This window comes from Gopherus flavomarginatus, chromosome 1, assembly GCF_025201925.1.
Source record: "Gopherus flavomarginatus isolate rGopFla2 chromosome 1, rGopFla2.mat.asm, whole genome shotgun sequence".
NCBI classification, from domain to species: domain Eukaryota; kingdom Metazoa; phylum Chordata; order Testudines; family Testudinidae; genus Gopherus; species Gopherus flavomarginatus.
The window spans coordinates 140,324,308-140,351,543 of record NC_066617.1 but is presented as its reverse complement, the minus strand read 5'-3'; the positions used below and the strand labels follow the sequence as shown (position 1 = coordinate 140,351,543).

At 44.0% G+C, this 27,236-nt stretch overlaps 1 protein-coding gene across 1 annotated transcript in view; it reads left to right on the top strand.

Moving 5' to 3' along the window:
• Positions 1–5,544: 5,544 nt before the first annotated feature.
• The window catches only part of LOC127057598 (elongation of very long chain fatty acids protein 4-like), a 35,302-nt gene continuing 13,610 nt past the window's right edge, over positions 5,545–27,236 (top strand). The window contains exons 1-8 of the mRNA XM_050966490.1: positions 5,545–5,772; positions 9,331–9,397; positions 11,816–12,003; positions 14,126–14,206; positions 15,157–15,213; positions 21,933–22,047; positions 22,918–23,045; positions 24,686–25,479. Coding sequence (XP_050822447.1) covers positions 5,770–5,772; positions 9,331–9,397; positions 11,816–12,003; positions 14,126–14,206; positions 15,157–15,213; positions 21,933–22,047; positions 22,918–23,045; positions 24,686–24,856 — 810 coding nt within the window. The 5' untranslated portion in view covers positions 5,545–5,769 and the 3' untranslated portion in view covers positions 24,857–25,479. The remainder of the gene's footprint in view (positions 5,773–9,330; positions 9,398–11,815; positions 12,004–14,125; positions 14,207–15,156; positions 15,214–21,932; positions 22,048–22,917; positions 23,046–24,685; positions 25,480–27,236) is intronic.

Here is a 27,236-nt window from a genome sequence, read left to right as displayed (position 1 = left end):
CCATGTAAGGAGTGAGCTTGGGAGTGCTGATTAACCCCATCCTCTCAGACATTTTGTGTGTGTGTGTGAGAGAGACTCTGGGGCTGGAAGAACGCAGCCCTGGGGAACCTAGGTCCTGCAGGATAGCTCCATTGGGAGGAAACTTGAAGAAGTAGAGCTCTGTATGAGAACACAAGTGACACAAGCAGTACATTGATAGAATTGCAGAACTCCCACCCCTCCCAGAAGAGTAACCCTAATAAATGAGCGTACCCCAAAGTAACGAGCAAATCTGGAGACAATACTATGTCCTTATCTGGGTACTACAAAAACTGCAATGACTAGACATACATCCTGCTGTTGGCAGCTAATCGTGAGGTGTACCTGAGATGTTCCAGTATCCAAAATGCTCCTTATACCAGAGGCTTCCATCAACTATACTTTACTATGGTTAATATTCTCTGCTCAACAAAGCACTATGACAGGGACAAGCGTCTGGATACGTCCTCTCCTTCTTCTTCCCACATCTCTGTCAAAGCCACTGTAAAGCATAAAACAGCCTGTGCTCCAGCTGTCTTTACGGAGCCAAGCTTTGAATAAATGAGGAATTTAAAATGTCACAGGACGATTGCCCCGTTGATCAAGTTAAATTTGCAACTCTTGGGGCACAGGTGTTGAATGGTCCAGGGGGTTAGAACTAGATAGCAGAGCCTTTCTCTTCTAAAGTTACCACTTAAAATCCAGCCCTGGAGCATAGTGATCAAAAAATCATGCCAAGCTGTCAGCTGTTCAGTAGCTTTTGTCAAATGAGTTGGTGATTTTGAGCTAGGTCCTACTGCAGTGGCATTCATCATCTTCATTATTATTATTTCTATGACAGGCTGTAAAGGTCCTGACTAAAACTGAGGTTCCCCCATTGTGTAAACAAATAATGAGAGACAGTTCCTGCCCCAAAGTGCTGATAAGTTGAGCAGGCAAGACAGACGGGAGGAGAGGGAACTGAGACACAGAGTGTGATTAGCCCAACTTCACACAAATCAGTGGCAGAGCTAGGAATAGAACTCATGTCTCCCATTCAAAATTGACTGAATATGACTGACCATACAGCTCCTTTAAATACATTACTCAGTAACCATCACAATACCTTGGTAAGGTAGGTAGTATTCTCTCCATTTTACTGATGGGAACTGATGAGCACAGATCCTCAAAGGTATTTAGGTACCTATCTCCCATTGATTTCCAGCACCTGAATACTTTTGATGATCTGGAACAGAGAGGTTAGTTCTGTGTTTCTCAAATGCGGCCACCGTGGCCACATGCCATGGCCACATGCGGCCACAGCCTCCTGGGCAGTGATGGGGAAAAGAGAAAAGCAGTGGCCCCTCCCTCAAGGCCATCAGGGAGGGTTGAGCTCTGTCCCCCTCTGGAGACACACATGCTGAAGGAGCAGGCTGCTAGTGAATTCCTCACCTTTCCTGGGGTGGTGAGCAACAGGCTTTGGCCCTGGGCTCCACTGCCTCCTCTGGCCCCTCATCTAGGGCTTAATTTGTCCCTGGGTTTGCCAGAGCTGAATAAGTCTGCTGCTGTGAAAAGTGATATTTGTATGTTTGTTAATATCACTTTTCACAGCAGCACTTACTAGCTAGCAACTCTTAAGTAAAGCACCAAAAAAGCAAAATAAACAACAACAAAAAAGACAAGAATGTGCAAAGCACCTTTTTTGTATTTCTATTCTCTTTAGGTCCAGTAAAGAATAGAGAAAAGTGTACATTATTTTTTATTATTCAGTATGCAAAAAATCCCAACATAAAAAAATTGCAATGATTGGGACGTGTATATGGGCATATTTTTTGCCTTCTCTAAACTTAGTTAGAATCTTCCCAAATTTACATGGACCAGTGTCCACTGAGAACTTGAATGAGATCATTACATTCTTTGCACCCTAAACAGAATCTAAACCAAGTTCTCCAGTGGGGTTAAAGCACTGAATTAGTACATTGTGCTACTGCTAACCCAGGCCAACAAATAGTTGTGGTAGAACAGAGTCTGATCTAATTTCCACTTAACTCAATGGGAGTCTTTCCAATGACTTCAGTGAGAGTTGGATTAGACCCTTAGTGCTATTGGTAGAGAGAGAATGGATATGCTTGTGCAAATAAGTGAATATTATTTGGAAAGTTTTTAACTGTTGTAATGAGTGTTTTCATAAACCGTTGCTAAGCACAATTGTCAGGAAGGTAATATTCTGGAAAGTATGCAGTAGAGTTATGTGATCTCACTTTAGCACTCCCTTTCATAATCACATCAAGATTCAACTGTTAATGACAGAAATAAATAACAGCTGCTTTGATGAGTCTTCATTCAATAACTGGTAACTAAATAATAGATGTTTTTACAGCAATGCCATTTCCTACAGAACCAGTACTGAAACATTTATTTTGTTATGTTAATATGCAGTTATTAGTTCCTGAACCTTTTTAACAGTGTACAAATGGAGTAAGATTTTTCAGGTGGATTTTTGGAGACAAACAACTATCAATAATATTTGAGTAACTATGAAAAGCATTGCAATTTCAGCCTGCCCTGTTTTAGGAATCCCTGCTCCATGGGAACAAAAAGAAAGAGTCAAAGGTGAAAACAATTTTGCCCTGTTCTTGTCAGTTCCAGTGAAGCCTACCAGTTGAAGGGGGAATTGGGAATCTGGACACCTGTATTATATTTCTTGTTTTTATTACTGACTCATCATGTGCCTGTAAAAAGCGATAGAGTCCTGTGGCACCTTATAGACTTACAGATGTATTGGAGCAAGACCTTTCATGGGTGAATACCCACTTCATCAGACACAATCTGATCAGAAGCAATTACTTTTGCAGGTAAGGACTACCATGCTCTGACAGAGCGTTTGGCCAGACACTCTGCTGGTGTAAATTGGTATCGTTAGGTTGACTTCGGTGGAACTATGCCATTTTATGCCAGCTGGGGATCTGTCCCAGTTTACAGAGATTCACTCTCTCCAACTGCTGCTATAATTACTTCATTTTCACAACTACTCTGTGCCCCTTGGTAATTTCAAATTTAAAAAGAAAGCAAATTGGCTTGATCACTAAACTTCTCTTCAGCTGCTGCTCTTGAAAATGAGCTAGAAATAAGCAGACGTTGTTGCTTAAATTGACATTAAATTAGCCAAGGAATGTGAGGAGAGCTTTTGCAGATACCCCAACAAGAGCTTGAGCACCCAAGCTTCAGAAATGGAATTGGTGAATTAATTGGCTAATTAAGAACTGTGAGCAGGTGTTTGTCCCCAGATGCACTGAAAACACAGTAGGCAGAGTCCAATGTCAACCCCTTCCTGGAGTAGGGACTGACAAACAAAACAACATTAAGATAACAAAGGTCCACTCAAACCTTTCCCCAGGCTTGGCTGCTCTCGCCCCATACCTTCTAGATCTTCCTCCCCAGAGAATCACTCCAATTTCCCTTATGCCCTCAATGAGTCAGCAGGACCAACTTAATCCTTTTCCAACAGTGTCAGTATTTGCTAGCAGGGCAGGGCATTTCAGTCAAACACTACAAGATTCTTACAGGAGCTCATACTATATCCTAATTTTTATTTCTTTTAAAATTGAAGTAGGAGATTAGACTACATGTTTTTGCTCTTCAGAGTGGTTTGTGGTATATCTAGTAATGAGCATGTGGAAGTGATATGAGAGGTGCTGGAACGCTAACCTCTGAATTTGGTTGATAAAGGTAATAGTATTGATGTAATATACATAGACTTCTATAAGACATTTGACTTGCTATCACATGCCATTTTGATTTAAAAAACCTAGAAAGATATCAAATTAACATAGTACACATTCAATGGATTAAAAACTGGCTAACTGATAGGTCTCAAAATGGAATTGTAAATGAGGAATCATCATTGAATAGGTATGCTTTTCTGGCATCCCACAGGGATCAGTTCTTGGCTCTATACTATTTAACATTTTTATTAATGACCTGGAAGAAAACATAAAATCATCTTTGATAAATTTGACAGATGACAAAACAATTGGGAGAGTGTTAAATAATGAAGAGGACAGGTCAGTGATTCAGCAAGCAAACAATATGCATTTAAATATGACTAAATGTAAATATGTACTTCTAGGAACAAAGAATGTAAGCCATGCTTATATGATGGGAGACTCTGTCCTGGAAAGCAGTGACTGAAAAAAATTTGGAGCTCAACATGAACTTCCAGTTCAACGCTGTGGCCAAAAGGGCTAATGCGATCCTGTGATGCATAAACAAGGAAATCTTGAGTAGGAGGACAGAGGTTATTTTATGTCTGTATTTGGCAGTCTTGTGACCACTGCTGGGATACTGGGTCTTGGCGAAGGTTCAGAGAAGAGCCATGAGAATGATTAAAGGATTAGAAAACATGCTTTATAGTGATAGACTCAAAGAGCTCAATCTATTTAGCTTAACAAAGAGATGTTAAAGGGTGACTTGATTAGAATCTAAAGTACCAATATGGGGAACAAATATTTTAAAATAGGCTCTCCAGTCTAGCAGAGAAAGGTATAACATGATCCAGTGGCTGGAAACTGGAGCTAAATAAATTCAGACTGGAAATAAGGTGTAAAGTTTTTAACTGTGAGTCATTGGAATAACTGATCAAAGATTGTGGTGGATTCTCCATGACTGCCAGTTTTTCAATCAAGATGGGATGTTTTTCTAAAAGATCTGATCAAGGAATTATTCACAATGGCCCCTTCTGCCCTTGGAAGCTATAAATCTAATGATAGTGCACGTTCACTGGGAAAATGATAGTTTCCAAAGAGTTGATCCTGCTCTCAAGAATAGAAGCTGGAGATCACAGAGGGGGAATTTCCAGCCAGTGTTCATTGGTGGTGGCATTGAGCACACCTTAAAACACCGGAAGAATGAAACTTGGTGATCATGCAGGGAATTCTCCCTATCTCATTTAAAGATGGTCCAGGATGCTTCCCCCAGGGATGGAGGCTGGAAATAATGAAGGAGATTGCTCTCAGTGTCCCCATCTCACATCTCAGCAAAGGTTTATTTGCTGGGTGACCTCAGCACTTTCTCCGCTGTCATCATCTGATTTGGACTTATCACTTTTGGAGATAGAAAATCTCATTTAACAAATCCTCAAGGGGTAGGGTGTGGGAAGCTCTGTAAGAGTGCTGTCAATAGTACTTTTTCCAGTTTTGCCCAACTGAGTCGCCCCACCCTTCCCCGTCTTCAGGGTTTGAAAAGCTGCCAAAGCATGTCCCTGAGTCAGAATACAGGCTTTCATGGTTCTAAACATGAAGACTTGGCATCATTCCTAGGCACGAGGCCAAAGGTCAGAGGTTAATTCCTATGGAAGCTTAGCCCAATTCAAGCTTTGTTTTCTCAGTCCTTCGAGTCCCTTAATCTGACAAAGCAGGTGAGGAGCAGTAAAACAGAGTGGGGGAGGGGAATGTGATGTAACTCCAGATCAGGCAAAGCCAGAGACAGACTTCAGCAATGGTGATGCTTGCAGCTCACAGTCACTGGTGGTGAACACCACACCCTGAATCTTATCAAGGAGCCAGAATTCAGAGCTTCTGTGTAAGAACCCAGCAGATGAGACACCTTCTTCAAGTGAGAAGAGGGAAATGTGGCACGGTGCCTGCTCAACGGCACAGACTCCGATAGCTCTTTGTTCTGCTGTCTCTGGGGTGTATCAGGAGGGACTAGAAAGGTTTCTGCATCCTGACAGTATTCCTGGAAAAAGAGTAAAGTTACAGCATCTCCCCTGGAATGGTAAGTCTGCTTTGTGTAATGAGGTTCTCTTTTGCTTGGGGGTTTAGCTCACTGTTTGGGAGAAAAGAAGATGGAGCGGAGCAAGTTGAGCTGTGTGTGTGGTTCGTGTGTGTGTGTGTGTATAAATAACCACAAGGAAATCATCCTTAGTTTGACTCAGAGTCCACTGTTAATCCCTTGACAGATCTCTGCTGGAGAATTGTGTCCAGGTGATGTGAGTGTGTACCTTTTGTGTCACAATGTGTATATAAGTGATCATATCAGAGAGTATCAACGGTGGGGGCAGGGGAGGGAGGGAACGTGTGAGAACAAAAAAATGAAAGTGGAGGTGTGTGTGATTGCTACATGTGTGGGACAGAGAAAAAGCCTCATGTGTGTCTTTGAGTATGATTGCTATGTATGTTTTAGAGTGTGATTGGGTACCTGTCAGATTGCATTTAGGTTCTCAGGTGTTAGGAGTGCTATAAATGCCTAAGTAGGGAGAGTCAAATTTTGGCTCTGTTTCACCAATGTAAATCTGTAATGAGATCTTAAATTGTAATGGTTTTCCTCCAGATTTGCAATGATGGAAACGAGAACAGTATTTGGCCCCTAGTGTCAGGCCTGGTCTAGTCTTAGTTTTTGTACTAATACAGCTATGTCAGTCAGAGGTGTCTTTCTTCACCCCACCCCCACCCCAAAATAGTTGCATCTGCACAACCCCTAGTGTAGATACAATTATACCAATATAAAGCACCTGTATGAGGACAAAACTGCAGCTGTTGTCGCTGTTGAACCCTGGGAAGGCTGGCTCTGACCCTGAAGCCCTGGTCAGCTGGGGATAAGCAGAAAGGAGAAGCTATCTCTCCACCCGCACCACACCACTGGTTGGCTAGAGAGCTGTGCCTACTTGCTTCTACTAGTCCTCGTATGACTGGAGGGTGGAATTGCCATTTAAGAAGGGGTTGCTCAGGCTACTGGAGAAGGCACCAGCTGCTACTGCTGCTGGAGTGATGCTATAGCAAGCTGAGATTCTGGGGACCAGCCCAGGGAGCAGTCTGAAAGTGTTCCCACACTGATCTGCTTGCAGCATACATGAAATGCAGCCAGAACCCAAAGGGAAGAAGAACCCTAATCAGTGACTGAGTGGCTGATGCTGGGGATGGGTGCTGGGACTGTGTGTTAGCTGATGAAGGGGACCAATAAAGCTGATTTGTTACTGATGACTGAGCTGGGAGTGATTTCTGGGTCAATTCCTGCCTTCTCAAAGGCTGTAGGAGATGTCTCCCTCACAAAGCAAGTGGTGGGAATCTGGAATTACTGGCAAGGGGAGTCCTTAACACATACCACTTTATGTACACTAGTGTAGTTAAAAGAGTACAACTGTGCAGAGTAGGTGTCAAGAAGTCAAATTCACCCCTGCTCTGACTGGAGTTGCAGCAGGTGATAAATCTGTCTGAGTGAGTCCGTGATGGGTGTGTAAGACGATGACTGTGTGTTTGTACCAGTGACTATTTTGCCACATGAGCTAATGAAAAGGGATACATTGCTTCAGTGATCCCCACCCACATCCCCCTCCGCAGGGTACGGTATAGCACACTCTGTTCATCTCTTGGACCTTTCACACACTTTGCCCTCCATCACCTTGGGACCAAAGCTCTAGTGTCCTGAGTGCAGCTAGACAAAATATTTAAAATGTTGAAATTGCAACAAAATGTAGTGACTCCCCCTCCCCCCCAAAAAAAAATTAGACTAAATTTTTATGACATTTTTCCTCCATTTTTTTTAACCTGGTTACAGACATGGTCAAAATTGCCAACCCAATCTCCTTCTTTGACAGCGTTCCTGGCCTAGTGGATGGGGGAAGCTGTAGATGTGATATAGCTTGATTTTTAGTAAGGCAGTTGGCGCAGTCCAATATGATATTCTCATAAGCAAACTAGGGAAATGTGGTCCAGATTAAACATACTCAAAGCGGATTGTCAGTGATTCTCTAGTAAACCTGGGGGATGTATCTAGTGGGGTGCCACAGGGGTCAGTCTTGGGTCAAGTATTAGTCAATATTTTAATTAATGACTTGGAGTGGAGGGTGTGCTTATAAAATTTGCAGAGATAACACCAAGAGAGGAGGGACTGCAAACACTTTGGAGGACAGGATTAGAATTAAAAATAACCTTGACAAATTGGAGAATTGGTCTGAATTCAACAAAATGAAATTAAATAAAGACAAATGGGAAGGAAAAAAATCAAATGCCCAAATACAACATGGGGTATTACAAGCTAGGTGGTAGTATAGCTGAAAAGGCTCTGAGGATTATTGTTGACTCTTACTCAATTTGAGATCCACTGTATGATGCAGTTACTAAAAAGGCTAATATTATTCTGGGGTATATTAACAGGAGTATGGTATGTAAAACACAGGAAGTAATTGTACCACTCTACTCAGCACTGGTAAGAACTCACCTACAGTACTTTATCCAATTCTGGGTAACACATTTAAAGAAAGATGTGGATAAATTGGAGAGATTCCAGAGGAGAGCAACAAAAATGATAAAAGGTTTAGAAAACCTGATCTATGAGGAAATGTTAAAACACTGGGCATGTTTATTCTTGAGAAAAGAAGACTGACCCAGTAACAGCCCATATTTGAAGACTATTATAAAGGGAATCTTGATCAGTTGTTTTCCAGGTCCACTGAAGATAGGACAAGAATAATTATCTTAAACTGCAGCAAGAGAGATTGTTAGATATTGGGGAAAACTTTCTAACTATAAGAATAGCTAAGCACTGGAACAGGCTTCCAAGGGAAGTTGTGGTGCAGGCACCCAGTTACATCAATGCAATAACAACACCCCCAATAATGGAAAGCCAAAGTCTACCTTCTTCCATCCAATGCAGTGCTAGCATAGACGCTGAATTACCTGTGTCAACTCTAACAGTCCTCCAGCAGCTGTTCCAAAATGCCCTGTCCCCACAACAGTAGCCACTCCACTCTCTATTCAGAACTCCACTGCCCAGGAGTCACACATACCATAATCTGCTCCTTCCCCTTTTTAAAAAACAGCATATTTTTGAAATACTTTTTCCCCAATTGAACACCTTGGCAAGCACACCCACTAGCCCACATTTCAAGCATCCAGCTATGCCTGCTCAGTACAGACAGAGAACTACAACTTGACACACTCCTGCCTGTAGCAGAGCAGAAGTCCTGGATCTCCTTGTCCTATCAGCCATCACAGGAAGTTTTTAAGACTATTTAGACTATTAGGAATGGTCTAGGTATATCTGGTCCTGCCTCAGAGCAGGAGGCTGCACTAGATGACTTCTCTAGGTCCTTTCCAGCCTAACACTTCCATAATTCTATGCAAATTTGTTGAAATTTCAATGCTATTTTACATTTTATTTTTAATTGGTAATTCTCTCCCCCAACACACACATTTTTTTTGACCAGCTTGAGTCCTAAAACCGTGTCTATGAGTGACCAGAAGTCTCTGCACACTGCAGGACTTGGAGCCTGGAGTGTCATAAATGGCATTAGGTGATCACAGACAGTTAAATCTCATTTTGCTTTCCATTCAGGGATCCAGGATGGCTTCAACTTGGCAGAAAATTCAAGAGTTCTATACCTGGGCCCTTGAAAATGGAGGTAGGTGGAGAAGCTGCCTTGCATGGGAATTTCCCAAGGATACCATTAGATGGCACTGTGGAAACTACAAACCATTAATAAGACTCATCCCCTTCCTGAGTTCAGTTTCTTTCCTTGGATACATGGATACACTTTTCCCTACCAAGATCTTGAGCTTCTTTAGAGCCCTGAGCTATAGCCCACGGAAACACCAGTTTGTGGGGTGAGGGAAGGGATTTAAGCATCTTTGTTCTTGCAAAGGAAAACTCTTTAAACCTCATCCACATTTGTAGGCTAATGTTGTGCCCTACAAGCATACGTGTTGTGAAAACTCATGAAGTAGTAGCCCTCCAATTATACTGTTTTAGACATTGTCACCTAGGCACATGTACACGATTCAGTGAACATTTTAATTTAACATAAAAAATACTTTTCCTGCATCAAAAAGTGTGTGAGATACAAGTGTACTCCAAACATGTTGCACTGTTATACTGTATCTTTAGTAGTTCTATGTATACATGTTTGCTTCCAGTGACAATATCTATCTTGTATTGTAATACTGGTAACTGTCTCCCACATAAAACAAGCTAAGGTTTTTTTGCATAAATGTAACTTGCATGTTAGAATTGATAATGTGTGTGTGGGGTAATGTTATACCCCCTGAGGATGTATGTTGTGACACCTCATGAACTAGTGGCTGTCCAGCTATGTTGTTTTAGGCGTTGCATATGCTATCCGATAATGCATCACAGCAACAGTGGTTGCTGCATACAGTCACCCTAAGTAGAAGGTATTCCAGGGATGTGTGAATATTGCATATTGGTTCACACTGAATGAAACTCCTTTCTTTCAATTTGCTGTTTAGATAAAGTCTTTTAACCTAAAACATTAAAGAATTGTTTTTGGTTTCTGAATGCATTTGGGGTACAAGCTACAGTTAATATAACTTTTTTCTTGATACTGGATTAAGGTTAAAGAAGGTAGCCTTTTATAAGTTCAGCGTGGAGCTCTGAAAGTCTGTCCAGCAAGAAGTGCACCTTGCTGCTTATAAACTTGGAAATATTGTGTAAAGTGATGTTTTAACATGTGCACTGGTATGTCATAGCTAGGCTTGATAGACCAGGTGATTAGAGCTCAGGTTTTGACTTCTGAAGACCCAGGTACAATCCTACCTCGGGTAACAAGTGAAATGTTGAGACAAACCACTGCACAATGTTTGCAGAGTTGTCAGGATGTACTTAGGAGAGACCCAGGACTGGAATAACAGGAGGTGCTGCAGAGTAGCGTGACATGTCAGGAATGGAATATGCTGCAGATCAGAATTAAGGTATATTGGCAGCTCTGTGTGCTGGCCCAGGATTGGGATAACAAGAGAAGGTTCAAATCTGTTTCAGGAGCTTTGAGAGGCAGAGCTGAAGAGGGGGGGCTCAGGACTAAAAGAGAGGGAATTCTACAGGCAAGTTGAGAGGCATGCTGCCAGAACTGTGTGGGTCCCAGGACTGGAATAGCTGACGGGATTCTGAGTGGAGATTTAGGAGCACTGGCAGACTATGGAACCCAGAAGTAGAATATTAGAAGAATTCCAGCGTCAGAGTCCATGACAGGAGTAACAGGGGACCCTGCAAGTGGATATCTGTGTAGACAGGAGATCTGAATATCAGGGTGTTGAGAAGGTCAGTACTGTAGAGTATTGCCAGTGCTGTGTAAGGAATGAGTGAATGGAAAAGAAAGGAGGTGATGAAACAAACTGCCTGTGTTATGTGGATCTTCAGCACTGGCATAATGGATGAGGGCTGACTTTCATTGGCAGAGCTATATGTGTGCGGAGCCCAGGACTGGAATAGCAGGAGGGCTTCAGGGAAATATTGAGAGGCATAGGCAGAGCTGTGTGGGGATCCCAGTACTGGAACAGCAGTGGGGCTGCAGGGCAGGATTGAGGGCCATTGGTAGAGCTGCGTGTGGAGCTCAAGGATGGAAAAGAAAGGAGGTGATGAAACAAACTGCCTGTGTTATGTGGATCTTCAGCACTGGCATAATGGATGAGGGCTGACTTTCATTGGCAGAGCTATATGTGTGCGGAGCCCAGGACTGGAATAGCAGGAGGGCTTCAGGGAAATATTGAGAGGCATAGGCAGAGCTGTGTGGGGATCCCAGTACTGGAACAGCAGTGGGGCTGCAGGGCAGGATTGAGGGCCATTGGTAGAGCTGCGTGTGGAGCTCAAGGATGGAAAAGAAAGGAGGTGATGAAAAAACTGGCTGTGTTGTGTGGATCTTCAGCCCTGGCATAATGGGCGAGGGCTGACGTTCATTGGCAGGGATGAAGGGGATAAATTAAAATCCAGGACAGGAGCCGTTTATTTAGATATAAAGTCTATTTCCCTCTCGAGGCCAAGAAGCCACATTGTTCTTTGCTTTTGTGCAATGTGTTTTGCTTTGCAGACCCAAGAACAGACCCCTGGCTCCTGGTTTACTCTCCACTTCCAGTCACACTGCTCTTCACCCTCTACCTCTTATTTGTGGCACTGGGACCACGCCTCATGAGGAAGTGGGAGCCACTGAGGCTAAAGGGTCTGCTGACTGCCTATAATTTGACCCTGGTGGCTCTGTCAATCTATATGTTCTATGAGGTAAGGCTAATGGATCAGCTCCATTTGGATAAACATTTTAGCAAGGGGGATTTGAAGCAGGAGCCCTTTAAACTCCTTCTCTGATGAACAGGTGACTGGGACATGTTTTCATTCTGCCACTAGAGGCACATTCTACTCAGTTAAATATGTATTGTGGTGAAGCCTCTATGGCAGAGGTGCACAAAATGAGGGGGCACAGAATGTATTCAGGGCGGGGGCGTGAGAAGCTTTAGGGAGGAAAAACTTACTGCACACATTCAGAGCTGGGTGGCTGGAGAGCAGTGGCTGCTGGCTGGACGCCCAGCTCTGATAGCAGAACTGCTGCCAGCAGCAGCACAGAAGTCAGGGTAGTAGGGTATTGCCACCCTTACTTCTGTGCTGCTGCTGGTGGTGGCACTGCCTTCAGAGCTGGGTGCCTGGCCAGCAGCTGCTGCTCTCCACTCTGCCTTCAGAACTGGGTGGCCGAAGAGTGGCAGCTGCTGGCTGGGTGCCCAGAAGAGGGTGGCGGGGCATAAACTACTACAGATACAAAGAAGGGGGCGTGATCAAATATGTTTGAGAACCACTGCTTTATGGGTATTTCTAAACTGCAATTAGACACCCACGTCAGGGAAGGTTGCAACATGGAATATGTCTATACCTCAGCTGAAAACCCATTGCTGGCCTATGCCCACTGACTCGGGTTAAGGGGCTCAGACTAAGGGGCTGCTTAATTGCAGTGTAGATATTCCGGCTCGGGCTGCAGCCTGAGTTCTGGGACCCTCCCACCTCTCAGGGTCCCAGAGCCCAGGCTGCAGCCTGATCCTGAACATCTACACCACAGTTAAACAGCCCCTTAGCCTGAACCCCACATGCCTGGGCCAGCCATGGATTTTTCGTTGTCGTATAGACATACCCTATAAGTCAAACACAATTTATCCCATGTTTCAACCTTCCTTAATACACTGTCCCTTAGAGTTTTAGAGAATTAATGCTGGTGAAAGGTCTCTGAAGGCAAACCTGGAATATAAAATCCACTATGTAGCAGCTACAGAACACATGATATACATTTATCCCCTACATTGTGCCTCAGCCTGACCAGATCCATCTCTGATGGTGTGAGACGAATTTTATTTTCCAAACTCTTGCAATCATGTTTTCTCAGACCTCCAACAAGGTCGAAAATTAATGCCACTGGCAGTGGAAGAGATGTTTATTTTTATTGTTGTTGGGGTGTGTGGGTATGGATGGGCAACTTTCCATTAGAAATTGAACTGATATCTACCAACTCTTTACATATGGGCCACTGAATACTCATCAAATGACTAGAGCTGAGTACATTTGAAATGAATGATCTAACTAATGAACATGGCTTTTTATTTACTGTTTTCAGAAGGATCATGAAATTCTCACACTTATTGGGAAATAATTGCAAATTTATTTAGCAAATAGTTCTAGTCATAAAGATTGCTCACAACCAGGTAAAAGTGAATATTCACTTCTCATCCTTGGTTGGGTCATGTGGTATGGTTTCAGACTCCCTAATTAGATGACTAATGCAACTTAACAACACAAAATGAATGATGAAGTTTACAATCAAATACACAATTCAAAATTTGCTTTCAGAGAATTCTCAAGCTTATAATTCACTCTTCATTCTAGAAAAGCTCAAGCACACACATATCTGCAGCAAAGGGTAACAAACATGATCATATAGATATTCACTTTCAGATTCTGACAGATAGAAAAAAAAATCTGTAAATATTTGTAGCTGTAGTGATGAATTTGAATCACTACCAGCCTGTCCTGGATTGGGATTGGTTACCTAGCATTAGAGTGTAAATCTCCTTGGGACCAAGGAAATATTAAAGATGTGCAGGGCTGGCTCCAGTGTTTTTGCCGCCCCAGGCACTTCTACCGCCACCGCTTCATTCTTCAGCGGCAATTTGAAAGCAAGTCCTTCTCTCTGAGAGGGACCGAGTGACCCGCCACTGAATTGTCGCCAAAGAGTCAGATGTGCCTCCCCTTTGCGTTGGCCGCCCCAGGCACCTATTTGCTGTGCTGGTGCCTGGAGCCAGCCCTGAAGATGGGATAGATGCAGAACAGAGAATGGGTTTCTCTTATTAATTGTTTTTTCTTTCAGTTCCTGGTAACTTCAGTCTTGGCCAACTATAGCTACCTGTGTCAGCCAGTGGATTACACCAGAAGCAAGTTGGGAATGAGGGTACAGTTTCATACAGAACTAGTCTTGGGTCGCTCTCATTCTTCAGAGATAGATGGCTTGCTTTGCTGGAAGACTGGTCCAAACTGCACTCTGGCTACCTTTGCATGTCCTAAGAAGGCCTTTGCTCCTATTCTCTTACTTTCAAATCCATTTCGCTAAATGATTTACTTCAGCACTCAAGAAATCTCTCTAACTCACGGAACATGGATAAGTTTGTATTTTCTACCTGTTTCATAAGGACTTATGGATTCAGTACTTTTCATTAAAAATCCATTTTTTTTATAATTATGTGGTTTTACCATATTCCTATTTGTCTGCAAATACAGCCAAGCTTCAGATGAGTACAGGTCTGGATCTGGATTTGTGGCTTGAGCCTGCCTCCCATGCTAATGAGTCCACTGCTTTGCCAGAAGGCTGAAAATACTTGGCAATCAGTGAAATGATACCCCAGCAAAAGTAAACACACAAATCAACTAACCAACCAACCAAAATAAATAATGTAGGCTGAATTTTTACCCTGTGAAAAGGGAGATCCACAAAGTCCACTAGGAACTTCATTATGCCTATAGATTTTATGTTGAAGGCAGTCAGATACTATGAAGAAGGACAGCAGTATAAGACCGTCAGGGGACAATGTATTTAAAACATACATCGCCATAGCTATCCACCCCCCTGAGAGACATAGCTATGCAGGCCTAACCCCAGGTGTAGACAGCCCTTGGAAGAATTATTCCAAACACCTCATTCCATCTCTCGGGGAGGCAGATTAACTACAGCAATGGGAGAACCCCTGCTGTCACTGTAATGAGTGTTTACATTGAAGCACTACAACGGTGCAGCTGTGCTGCTGTAGCATTTTAAGTGTAGACGTTCCCTATGATAGATAGCTATGTGTTGAAGAAAGACTTTTGTCTCAGTATCAGATGAAATTTCCTTGTCTTTTCCAGCAGATGGCGAGAGTGTGTTGGTGGTTCTTCTTCTCCAAAGTCATTGAGCTGCTTGATACGGTAAGGTGGGCCTGGCCAAAATAACGGGGCTGAGGCTCTGTAATGAATCATGCTGGCTCTGAGCCCTCTTGTGGGACACAGACATAGTGCCAAGGCCAATGTTCTGTATTTATTCTGTATGTGGCTGATGCTTTTCAGTACATGCTCACTTTCACTCTCTCTCTCTCTCTCACACACACACACACACACACACACACACACACACACACACACACACACACACACACACACACACACACACACACACACACACACACACACACACACAGTGTCTGCCCACTTCAGGGAATAATGCTGATACTATCATGGGATGAGGGCAAGGCTTCAGAGTAATGTCATATGGAAACCACTTGCCTTCAAGCCTCTAGCCTTGCCACTGGCTTCAACCCAGTAAGCTTCCTTACAAACATTGGCTGCGCCTTCTCTGTCCCAATGACTGCATACCTGACATCATATTCTCTGAGTGAATATTCCCTTTAAATCTAGGCTCAGCCCCCTTTACACAAACAGACTTTCTGATGTTTAGATAACTCAGAGTGTCAGGGGTTCATGCAGGGCCAAGAGGAGAAAACTGAACCTGAGGGACTAGTGAGGTTACACACCTACACACTGGGAGAGTCCAGTCCCCAAATGTGGGTGCAGGGTTAATTTCACCAGTTGGTCAAGTCTATTGTAGCGTCTGCCCATTTTGCAGTAGACTCAGCCTAGTCATTGTCCCGCTGACTAAAGTATGATGTTAAGCTGAAGAGTAAACAGCCTAAGACTATGTTGGTGTATGCCCCACTCCCCATGTCTCCACTGCTGCGTGTGCAGGAGATTGTTCCAGGCCACTGATCCTGGGATAAGGGTTTGTGTCTCAGGTGTGTTTTGACTTGCCTTGAATTTCCATCATGGAGGCCAACTGCTCCATAGTAATATACCACACCTTCCCTTGCCCTTCAAACGGCAGACTGGACTCTACAGGGGGAACAGATCAACAAGGGCAGGGTGTTTGCTGGATTGCCTAGAACCCCTAGAACTGATCCTGGCTGGGGAATACTTTGACACCCTCTGTGCCCAGATTGTATTAATGTAGGGACTGCTTACGAACTGGATCAATTTGGAGGAGTGAAAGTTGCATGGCTAATGGTCTGGACTACCCCTCTGCATTCTGAGTAGCAGATATGGGCTGTTCCCCCAGTCACCACTGCCCAGAAAACAGTTCTTCCTGGTAGTGAAAAAGCAGCATATGACTGGTTGATATCACCCTCTTTCCTAATGGGAACACCATCAGAGCTTGGCTGCTCAATGTGATGCCTCCCCCGCAGGACAGGTGCAATCATTTAGGCGGACTAGGTGGTTGCCTAGGGCGCTGAGATTTGGGGGCACCAAAAAGCACCCCCCAATTTTTTTTGTAAATGGTTGAGCAGCCGCTGCTGCTGGGACAGAGAGGGAGTCTGAGCTGCCGGCGGCAGCTGGCAGCCCAGGGTGTCCCCTGGGTTAGCACGCCGCTGCGGCAGCCGGCAGTCCAGGGGGTCCCCTGGGTCAGGGCGCTGGCGCGGCAGCTGGCAGCCCAGAGGCGGGGGTCCCCTGGCCCAGGGAAACCCCGGGCTGCTGGCTGCCATGGAGGCACCCTGACCCTGGGTCAGGGCGCCACCGCGGCAGCCGGCAGCCCAGGGTGTCCCCTGGGTCAGGGCACAGCCGTGGCAGCTGGCAGTCCAGGGTGTCCCCTGGGTCAGGGTGCCGCCACGGCAGCCCAGGGGTGGGGGTCCCCTGGCCCAGGGAAACCCCGGGCTGCCAGCTGCCGCGGAGGCACACTGACCCTAGGTCAGGGCGCCGCTGCGGCAACCGGCAGTCCAGGGTGTCCCTTGGGTCAGGGCACCACTGTGGCAGCCGGCAGCCCAGGGGCCCCCTGGGTCAGGGCACCGCCGCGGCAGCCAGCAGCCCAGGGGGTCCCCTGGGTCAGGGCGCCGCCGCGACTGCCCAGAGGTTTGGGCTGCCAGCAGCGCGCTGACCCAGGGGAATCCCTGAGCTGCAGGCAGAGGCTCAGAATCCCTCTCCCTCCCAGAGCAGGGGCTCCAGCCTATGCAATTTTTCTTGTTGCCGGTGGGGACGCAGGCGGCTGGGCAGAGCTGCGCAGCTCTGCTTAGGGCACATGGTAGGAGCCCTGTGACTGCGCGACACAAGGGCTTCTGGAGGAAAGCGGTGGCTGCCCCCTGGCTCAGCCTCCACATCAGCCCCAGCGAGGGACACGGAGAAGAAAAAAGCCTCAGCGGCGGTCTGGTGGAGAGGAGGAAGAAAGAGGACCCTGACGCTCATGTGCTGGGCAAGGTAAGCAAGTGCTTCCCCACAGCTCGGCCTCAGGCGCCTGTGCTCCTGCCCCCTTGGTCCTTGGCTGGTCCCTGCTCCTGCTCCCCTTGTGTGTGGGCGGCTGGAGAGAACAGCTACCTGCAGAACTGAGCTGCCCCAGTGCCCGCAGGCACCTCCCTCGACCCCATCCCCCCCACAGCCCTGACCCCCAGCTCCGAGCCCAGCCCCTTTGAGCTGGACACCACCCTGACCCCATCTCCCCACATCCCTGAGCCCAGCCCCTGTGAGCTGGGCACCCCTGAACCCAGAGCCCAGCTCCCCACCCAGCCCTGGGCAACAGCAGCACCGCCCCCAGGCAGCGACAGCCCATTGGTACCAACCATCACAATCACCCATCATTTGACTATTACAGCTTTTAATGTTTTTAAATAATGTATTTAGCGTATTTTCAAATTATTACAAGTTAATTTTTGAATGTATTTCACTAGATATTTTTTATATTTCCTAATACATGTTACTATAGTATTGCAAATGTTTTATGGAAGGGCCCCCCAATTTTGCTTTGCCCAAGGCCCCCTGAATCCTCTGGGCAGCCCTGTCTGAGTTTTAAGCCCTGCTGCTGTGTTTTGCCTGCAACAGGCAGGCCTAAGCCTATGAGTGACCCCCATAGCAGCTGCCTGAAGAAGTGCTTGGGGGAATCATGTAGAAGGAGCATGATATTTATTTGAGTTCTCTCCTCATGGAGGCTGTGCTCCACTTGGTGCAGGACAGCAGTCTCAGCAGGACTCTAGGCCCAGCACCTTGCCTCAGTTTGTAGACTTGTACTGCACCCATCACCGGGCTCAGTCTGGCACCATTACCCCTCACCGGTGCCCAAGAAGCAGTCAAAAAAGTTGGATGGACTGGTTAGGTTAGTTGTACTGTTGCTTGGCCAGTGTAGAGACCACTGAATGCATAATATTCCTGTATGACGTTCTGTCCTGAGCACAATTGGCACGTTATGAGGTAGTGCCTGTGAGGGACAGGTGCCTGTTTATGTCATCCAGCCATCATGTCTTAGGTCTTCTGGGCGGGGTGGGGGGGAACTTTTCCATCCTGCTTTCATTGGATCAAAGTCAAAGATTATTTTCATAGGGAAGTTAGTAGGCATTTAGAGCAGATGAACATACCACCACAGAGAGCACTTAGGAACCATTTGAGTGTGTGTGACCTATTTAGTTAGAAAATGGAATTTTTCATTCAAATTGAGTTTGTACCATTTGATGTTTTTAATCATTTGGAGGTGCATGCCTAGTTAGGCAGAATGGGTTCCGCAGCACTCCCCGTCAGATTTTGATATGAAGGAAGGACGTATACGTGACTAAAAAAGTGATCTCTTAATCAATATTTATGTCAAACAGTTGATGAAATTCAAATAGTTAATTATAGTAACTGGCATGCATTCTCTATCCTTTACTTTTAATAGTGAACAAGAAAAAGGACTGATAGGAATACAATTTCATTTTTTTTCGTTTACAGTTGATGCAGCCTCATGGCAGATAAAAACAAAGGTCTAGGGCACAATTTTGTAAGCGGAAGGCTGATAAGCAAAAAGAAGAAAGAAAGCAAGAAGGTTCATTTCTGAAATATCTCCATCCACTGGCCAAAGATGAAGGTAGTTCAATGTCAAAGGATCAAGCAGAGGTGGAGGTGAAGGTGAGAGTTTCACAAGCTGAAGAAGAATTTGAAGAACATAATCTGAATATTGAAGACGAATCAAATGAGACACACGAGGATCAAAACTTGGAAGACTGTGAAAGTGAAAATGTCACTCGTTTGAATTTGAGCTTTAATGATCCTGCTACTTGGGCCAAATGTGATGATCAAGTCCAACAAATTCTGGTGGAACATGGGCCAGAACAAGTTCAGCAGTTCGATTTCCCCAAAGATAGTAAGCGAAGAAAATTCTCAACAATTCATTACAAACGTAGACTTGTTAATGGAGAAGAAATGTACCGTCAATGGCTGCAGTATTCCACATCAAGTGATTCTGTCTTTTGCTTCTGCTGCAAGTTGTTTGGCAGTAGTACTATTGGCATATCATCTCTTTCTGAAAAAGGCTCAAGGGATTGGAAAAACATGTCTGCAATTCTTTCATGGCACGAGAAAAGCAGTGAACATTTGACGAATGTTCAGACATGGAAGGAACTTCAACTGCGATTGAAATACAAAAGAACAATTGATGAAGAACATTTGCGCTTGATTAAGCAAGAAGAAAAGTATTGGCTGAAAATACTAAAACTTCTGACTGCTTTGGTCAGAGTTCTTGGTGTGCAAAACCTGGCCTTTCGGGGAACACATGAAAAACTGCACACTTCTGGTAATGGGAATTTCCTCAAATTTGTCAAATATCTATCTTTGTTTGACCCACTTATGGATGAGCATCTTCGCAGGATTAAGGACCAGCAGATACATGTACATTACCTAGGGAAAGACATGCAGAATGAGCTTATTCAGCTTCTAACCAATGCCTTCAAACAAAAAATCCTAGCATCTGCTCATGCTGCAAAATACTTTTCAATCATTCTAGATTGTACACCAGATGCAGGCCACGTTGAACAAATGACCATGATCATTCGGTTTGTGGATAGGCCTACTTCAGAGACTGAGAATGAGACTGAATCAGTATGCATAAAGGAACACTTCTTGGGATTTGTGTCTCTTACGGAGACAACTGGAGCTGGTATGACAGAAACTATTCTTCACCAGTTAGAAGAGATGTCACTGCCTATAGAAAACTTGCGTGGTCAAGGCTACGACAATGGGAGCAATATGAAAGGGAAAGAAAATGGTGTCCAGCGAAGAATTTTGGATATTAATCCATGAGCCTTTTTCGTTCCTTGCAGTGCACATTCATTGAATTTGGTTGTTAATGATGCTGCAAAGTGTTGCTTGGAGGCAACTGCCTTCTTTGAATTAGTTCAAAGTGTGTATGTGTATTTCTCAGCTTCTACAAATCGCTGGGAAGTTCTAACACGCCATGTATCTAATCTCACAGTTAAACCATTGAGTGAAACAAGATGGGAAAGTCGAATCGATGCCTTGAAACCTCTTCGCTATCAGCTTGGTGACATCTATGATGCTCTGGTAGACATCTATGAAGACACTACTCTGACAGGATCATCTGGCAATACATCACGAGTTGATGCAAAGGCTCTTACAAAAGCCATTTCTAGTTTCAAGTTTCTTGTTTCTCTTGTTTTGTGGTATGACATATTGTTTGAGATCAACATAACTAGCAAACAACTTCAGGCAAAAGAATTTGATATATGTGATGCCATTAATCAACTTGGAGAAACCAAGAAGTTTCTTGTGGTCTGCAGAAGTGACGCAGCCTTTGAGAAAATATTGGTAGATGCAGGTGAACTTGCGGAGGAGTTGGATGTACTGGCACTTTTTGAACCAGATCCAATCCGTATTAAAAAGAAGAGGAAGCAATTGACATATGAAGCAGATGACGAACCTATTTATGATCCAAAAGAAAAATTCAAAATGAACTTTTACTTTGCAGTCGTTAACACAGCAATATATTCGGTTGAAGAAAGATTCACATTGATGCAGCAAATTAGTTCAGTATTTGGCTTCATATATGATGTTTACAGTTTGCAAAATAAAACACCAAAGCAAATTATGGAACATTGCTTGAATCTGCAGAAAACTTTGCAACATGGTGAATCCAAAGATATTGATGCCTTTGACCTGTGCAATGAATTGCAAGCTATTGCAAGACGAGTCCAAAGGAGTTCATCACCGCAAGATGTATTGAACTTCATGTGGGAAAATAAGCTGACAGATAGTGTCCCTAACACAGTTATTGCTCTTCGCATCCTCTTGACCGTCCAAGTTTCTGTGACCAGTGGTGAGCGAAGCTTCTCGAAGCTCAAGTTGATAAAAACATACATGTGAACATCAATGTTGCAACAAAGACTTGTTGGGCTATCTACCTAGTCAATAGAACATGACATTGCTCACAGCATTGACTTGGAGGAACTTGTTTCTAAATTTGCTAAACTTAAAGCGCGGAAACATAAATTCTAAATTATAACATGTTACTCTGTGACCATGTATTGTGTATAATGTATGTGATTTTGGGGGTGGGGGCGGGGGGCGCAAGATGGAGTTTCGCCTAGGGCGCAAAATATCCTTGCACTGGCCCTGCTCCCCTGGAGATGTGTCCCCAGTGCTAGTAGGCATGTAACCTCTGCTTCTGCATTGTGTGCCAGTGCTCAGCTTGGCTTCTGTAGGGAAGGATGATATGTCACCAAGATGCAAGCAGAATGGAGTTGTGGTGCTTCAGGTCAAGTGTTGGCTACCTGTAGCCCCTTGCACACCTAGGACCTGTCTAAACATTTGGAAGAATTCAAAATTTGCTCTCTTCTGACTTCTTTCAGGTCTTCTTCATTCTGCGCAAGAAGCCTGAGCAGGTGACTTTCCTACATGTGTATCATCATGGCACCATGCTTTTCAACTGGTGGGCTGGTGTCAAATACGTGCCTGGAGGACAGGGTAAGCTTCATTTCTGGGCATACTCTGTCTCCGTCTCTCTTGTTCTGGAGATAATGTGAACCCTGCATCTTGACTGGCTAGTGAACAGAAACCTCACTGCACATTATCCGCTTTAGTAGTGAGAGACGAGGGTATCACGAGTGACACCTGTTGGGTACTTTTTTGGACTGTCCTGTCCACCTCTAGATTGTTCTAATCACTGTCTCATCCAGGACAAGACTGCCCCATTCACTGCCCAGACAGAAATGAGAACACCAGGTTCAAGGCCTAAGTTTGCACCTACCTGTTTTCCTTCCCAGAGCAGGACTGCCCTCATTCTCTGTTCAGATAGGACCTGTTCTATTCACTGTTGTGCCTGGATTCAGACTGTTACATTCACTTTCCAGCTCATATCCAGACTATTCCCCACTCCCTGTCTAGCCTGACTGCCCCCTCTCACTAACCCACCCTAATGCACAATGCTAGAACTATAAAGCCAAGTTTGGCATAGGAATTCATGGTGCTTTTGCATTTGAAGCAGTTTTGTAAAAGGCCTTGATATCTGAGTGATTTGCAATATCTAATCCAGCATTCCCTCTTCTGTCTTTGGACCTCCTGTCTGTCCCTTCTAGAAACCAGTCATGGCTGCAGCCCACACACAGGGAGCAGGGTGGCACAGAGTGCTCCTTGGATTGCGTGAGATGGTATAGGATGAAGGATCATGTTTCTAGGGCATTCAGGAACTGAAGGGTGTCACACATGTATGGGTCACAAGGGGACAATATTTTGGACATGTCACCTAGGGGACTGTATCTGTCAGTACAGGAGGATGAGTCTCATAGACTCTCTGTGACTTGTTCTTCCTGCCTTCCTGTATTCTCTATCCTACAGCCTTCTTCATTGGGATGTTGAACTCCTTTGTGCACATCTTCATGTACCTGTATTATGGGCTGGCCAGCCTGGGACCACAAATGCAGCACTACCTGTGGTGGAAACGCTATCTCACCATCCTGCAGCTGGTAATTTATTTCATTTACCTCTTCCCGCTCCAGACCTGGATAGGGTTGCACCAGTTTTCTGTCTATCCCCTCCCTGGCTCTCTCATCCCTGGTCTAACCTACTGGAATGGCCATCTCGCTAGATGTCCTACTGCAACTGATCAGGGAGAAGTCTGGGTTGAGTGGTACTCAGGAGTAAGCAAGGAGACATTTCAATACCTACAGTGACTTTTTCCAGACAAGCCTTATCCCTGTGAGGGGAAGAAAACAGACAGAAGACTTTTACACTTCCGTTACCCTCCCCACCCCAACTTATAAAAGAGTTTTCTGCATCGCAGCATAGTACATTTCAGCCAGAGACTCTGGGGAAAGATCATGCCAATCACTGATTCCTCATCAGGAATACTTGACTTCTTGTGTATGATAGCTGGCTCCATACCCCACCTTCTCCCCACTCCCTAAAGTCCTTAACAAGTAGCTTGATTTTGTGTGTGTGGAAGTGTTGAGTGATCACTGAAGTTTGTGGGTGCTGTGGTTGTCCAGTAACTGTGGAAATCAAACCTCCTTTTATTTTGATTCCTTAGTATGGATTTAGATTGTATGCACCCAGGTTTAAAAAACAAAACAAAAAACAAATATCAGGCCTTAGCTCCTTCTAGATTGTTTTTTCTTGGTTTTCTCCTTTTCTCATCTCCGAGGATGTGGCAAATCCTGACATTTCAACTGTGTGTTTCTCTGGTTGCTTAAGGCTACAACATAAAAAGAAATAGTCCAGAGAAGGGCAATGATTAGAGCCATGTGCCTGGGGGAGCAGGGAGTTAATTCCATACAAAGAGAGATTATGAAGACTAGGATTATTTAGTTACTGAAGAAGAGTAAGAGGAGATGCTGTAAAGTTAAAATAATAAAGGATGTAAAAAAGCCTGGTTCAGAGCTCTTATTTACCCTGTGCTGTAATACAGGGACAAGAAGGCACTGCATGAATGAAAGATTAAAAAATACAGAACAGAGCAAAGGAAATTCATGTTCACACAACATACATTCAATGTATAGGACTCCACGCTGCGAGATATTAAGGCGAATGGCTTAGTAAGATAAAAAACAGATTGATGCTTATATGAATAAGACTAATAGCTGCAGTTACACTCGCTGAGCTAAAATATAAAGGACTCTCAATCCAGATGCTTAAAGGTATAATCTGAACACCATCTGGTGAAAGGAAGAATTCTCCATACCCTCAAACACCTAACCCAAAGCATCAGTTACTCGACAGCAGCAGAGAAGGGACACAACAGAAGACTGACTAGTGATCTGCTCTTGTATGGCATAGGGCGGGATACTATACTTTATGAACTAATTTCCTGCTTCCCTGTGGCAGTGGGCAGGATCCAGTACTTCATAGACCCATGATATCCTTCAGTATGGTAGAAGCTGAATATTGGACTTGATGAATAAATGGTTTCCTCCATTATGGTGGGAGATAGGATATCTGACCTACTCCAGCCTAAAAGAAGGCTTGTTCTGGACTGAGTGGACCGGTCTGTTGTGATGTGGCTAGTGGAGGGATGCTGGACTGGATGGACCGATAGTCAGTTGTAGCTTGACTATTTTGCTATGTAGCGTCTCTAATCCTGCTTCTGTTTTTCTTTCTCCCCTGGCAGTGCCAATTTGTGGCCATCGCCGTTCACTCCTCCTATAACCTCTTCACAGAGTGCCCATTCCCTGATGGCTTCAATGTTGCAGTCTTCCTCTACATCCTCAGCCTCATTGTTCTTTTTCTAAACTTCTACTACTGGACCTACACCAGGAGGAAGTGGGAGAAACTAACATGAAGGAAAGGGGCATGGTCTGAGGACATTGCTGGAATTCACATATACTCCACTGCCTCTACCTCGATTCCACTTAGAAGGTGCATTTGGAGAGGTTGAAGGAGGATCATGCAAGCAGATTCTTGGTTGCTTTATTGTTATCAGTTGGGAAGGGAAAAGGAACTAGAGGGCTCAGAAGACAAGTAATGGGGTACTGAGGTGTTTGCTTATTGAACATAGATAATGATAGTCATCAACATTTGGTGGCTTGTGTGAAACTGGCTGTTTTGTCTCAGGTCCAGTGCTACTGGGTTAGTGTCCAAAGTACAGTTGGCATATTTGTTATGAGTAACAGCAGAGGTCAGGAACTCACTGGGATTTGAGAATGTATTAGCTTGTCATCCCTCCATATCAGGGAGCACATATTCTATCTCCATATTCCCTCCATATCCGGAGCACACGAACAGAGAGTAGACTTCATCCTGCTCTCTCTTTCACAAGTGTGTAACCCCACTGACTTCAGTATAAGTGAGAGGAGAGTCAGGTACTCACCACAGGAAACTTGCTCTGCTGCTGCACCTGCTGTCTGGCTCAACAAAGGGCATCGGTCTCCAGAGCTGTCAACCCAGCACTAACATTCACCCTAAGTAAGAAATTAATGTGATGAAGGAAAATGTATTAACATACCATTTTCTGCCTTGAATGTATTTATCTTTTGATTATTGCTGCAACACTAAAGAAATAACTTTTTAGTAGGGCTGTCAAGCGATTAAAAAAATGAATCATGATTAATCACACGATTAATCACACTGTTAAACAATAATATAATTATTATTGAATACCATTTATTTAAATATTTGTTGATGTTTTCTACATTTTCAAATATATAGATCTCAGTTACAACACAGAATACAAAGTGTACAGTGCTCACTTTACATTTATTTTTATTACAAATATTTGCACTGTAAAATAACAAAAGAAATAGTATTTTTCAATTCACCTAATACAAGTACTGTAGTATAATTTCTTTATCATGAAAGTTGAACATAAAAATATAGACTTGTGTACAAAATAACTGCATACAAAAATAAAACAATGTAAAATTTTAGAGCCTGCAAGTTCACTCAGTCCTATTTCTTGTTCAGCCAGTCACTCAGACAAACAAGTTTGGTTACATTTGCAAGAGATAATGCTATCTGCTTCTTGTTTACAATATCACTTGAAAGTGAGAAGAGGCATTCTCATGGCACCGTTTTAGCCTACACTGTAAGATATTTACAACATCCTAGGATATATTATCAGGAGTGTTGTAAGCAAGACAAAAGAAATAATTCTTCCACTCTACTCAGCACTGATAAGACCTCAACTGGAGTATTGGGTCCAGTTCTGGGCACCACACTTCAGGAAGGATATGGACAAATCGAAGAAAATCCAGAGAAGAGCAACAAAAATGATAAAAGTTCTAGAAAACATGCCCTATGAGGGAAGATTGAAAAAATTGGGTTTGTTTAGTTTGGAAAAGAGAAGACTGAGAGGGGACATGATAACAGTTTTCAAGTACATAAAAGGTTGTTACAAGGAGGAGGGAGAAAAATTATTGTTCTGAACCTCTGAGGATAGGACAAGAAGCAATGGTCTTAAATTGCAGCAAGGGAGGTTTAGGTTGGACATTAGGAAAAACTTCTTAACTATGAAGTGGTTAAGCAATGGAGTAAATTGCCTAGAAACCTTGTTAAATCTCCATCACTGGAGATTTTTAAGAGCAGGTTAGACAAACATCTGTCGGGAATGCTCTAGATAATACTTAGTCCTGCCATGAGGCCGGGGACTGCACTAGATGACCTCTCAACGTCCCTTCCAGTCCTATGATTCTATGCTTCACACCTCGTCCCTCTCAGATATTTGGAAGGCACTTCAGATTCTTAAACCTTGAGTCAAGTGCTGTAGCTATCTTTCAAAATTTCACATTGGTACCTTCTTTGTGTTTTGTGAAATCTGCAGTGAAAATGTTCTTAAAACGAACAACATGTGCTGGGTCATTATCCGAGACTGCTTTAACATGAAATATATTGCAGAATGAGGGTAAAACAGAGCGGGGGACATACAATTCTCCCCCAAGGAGTTCAATCACAAATATAATTACTTTATTAATTTTTTAACAAGTGTCCTCAGCATGGAAACATGTCCTCTGGAATAATTGCCGAACTATTAAGGGGCATACGAATGTTTAGCATATCTGGCACATAAATACTTTGCAATGTCAGCTACAAAAGTGCCATGCAAATGCCTGTTCTCACTTTCTGGTGACATTGTAAACAAGAAGAAGGCAGCATTATCTCCTGTAAATGTAAACAAACCTGTTTGTCTTAGCAATTGGCTAAACAAGGAGGAGGACTGAGTGGAG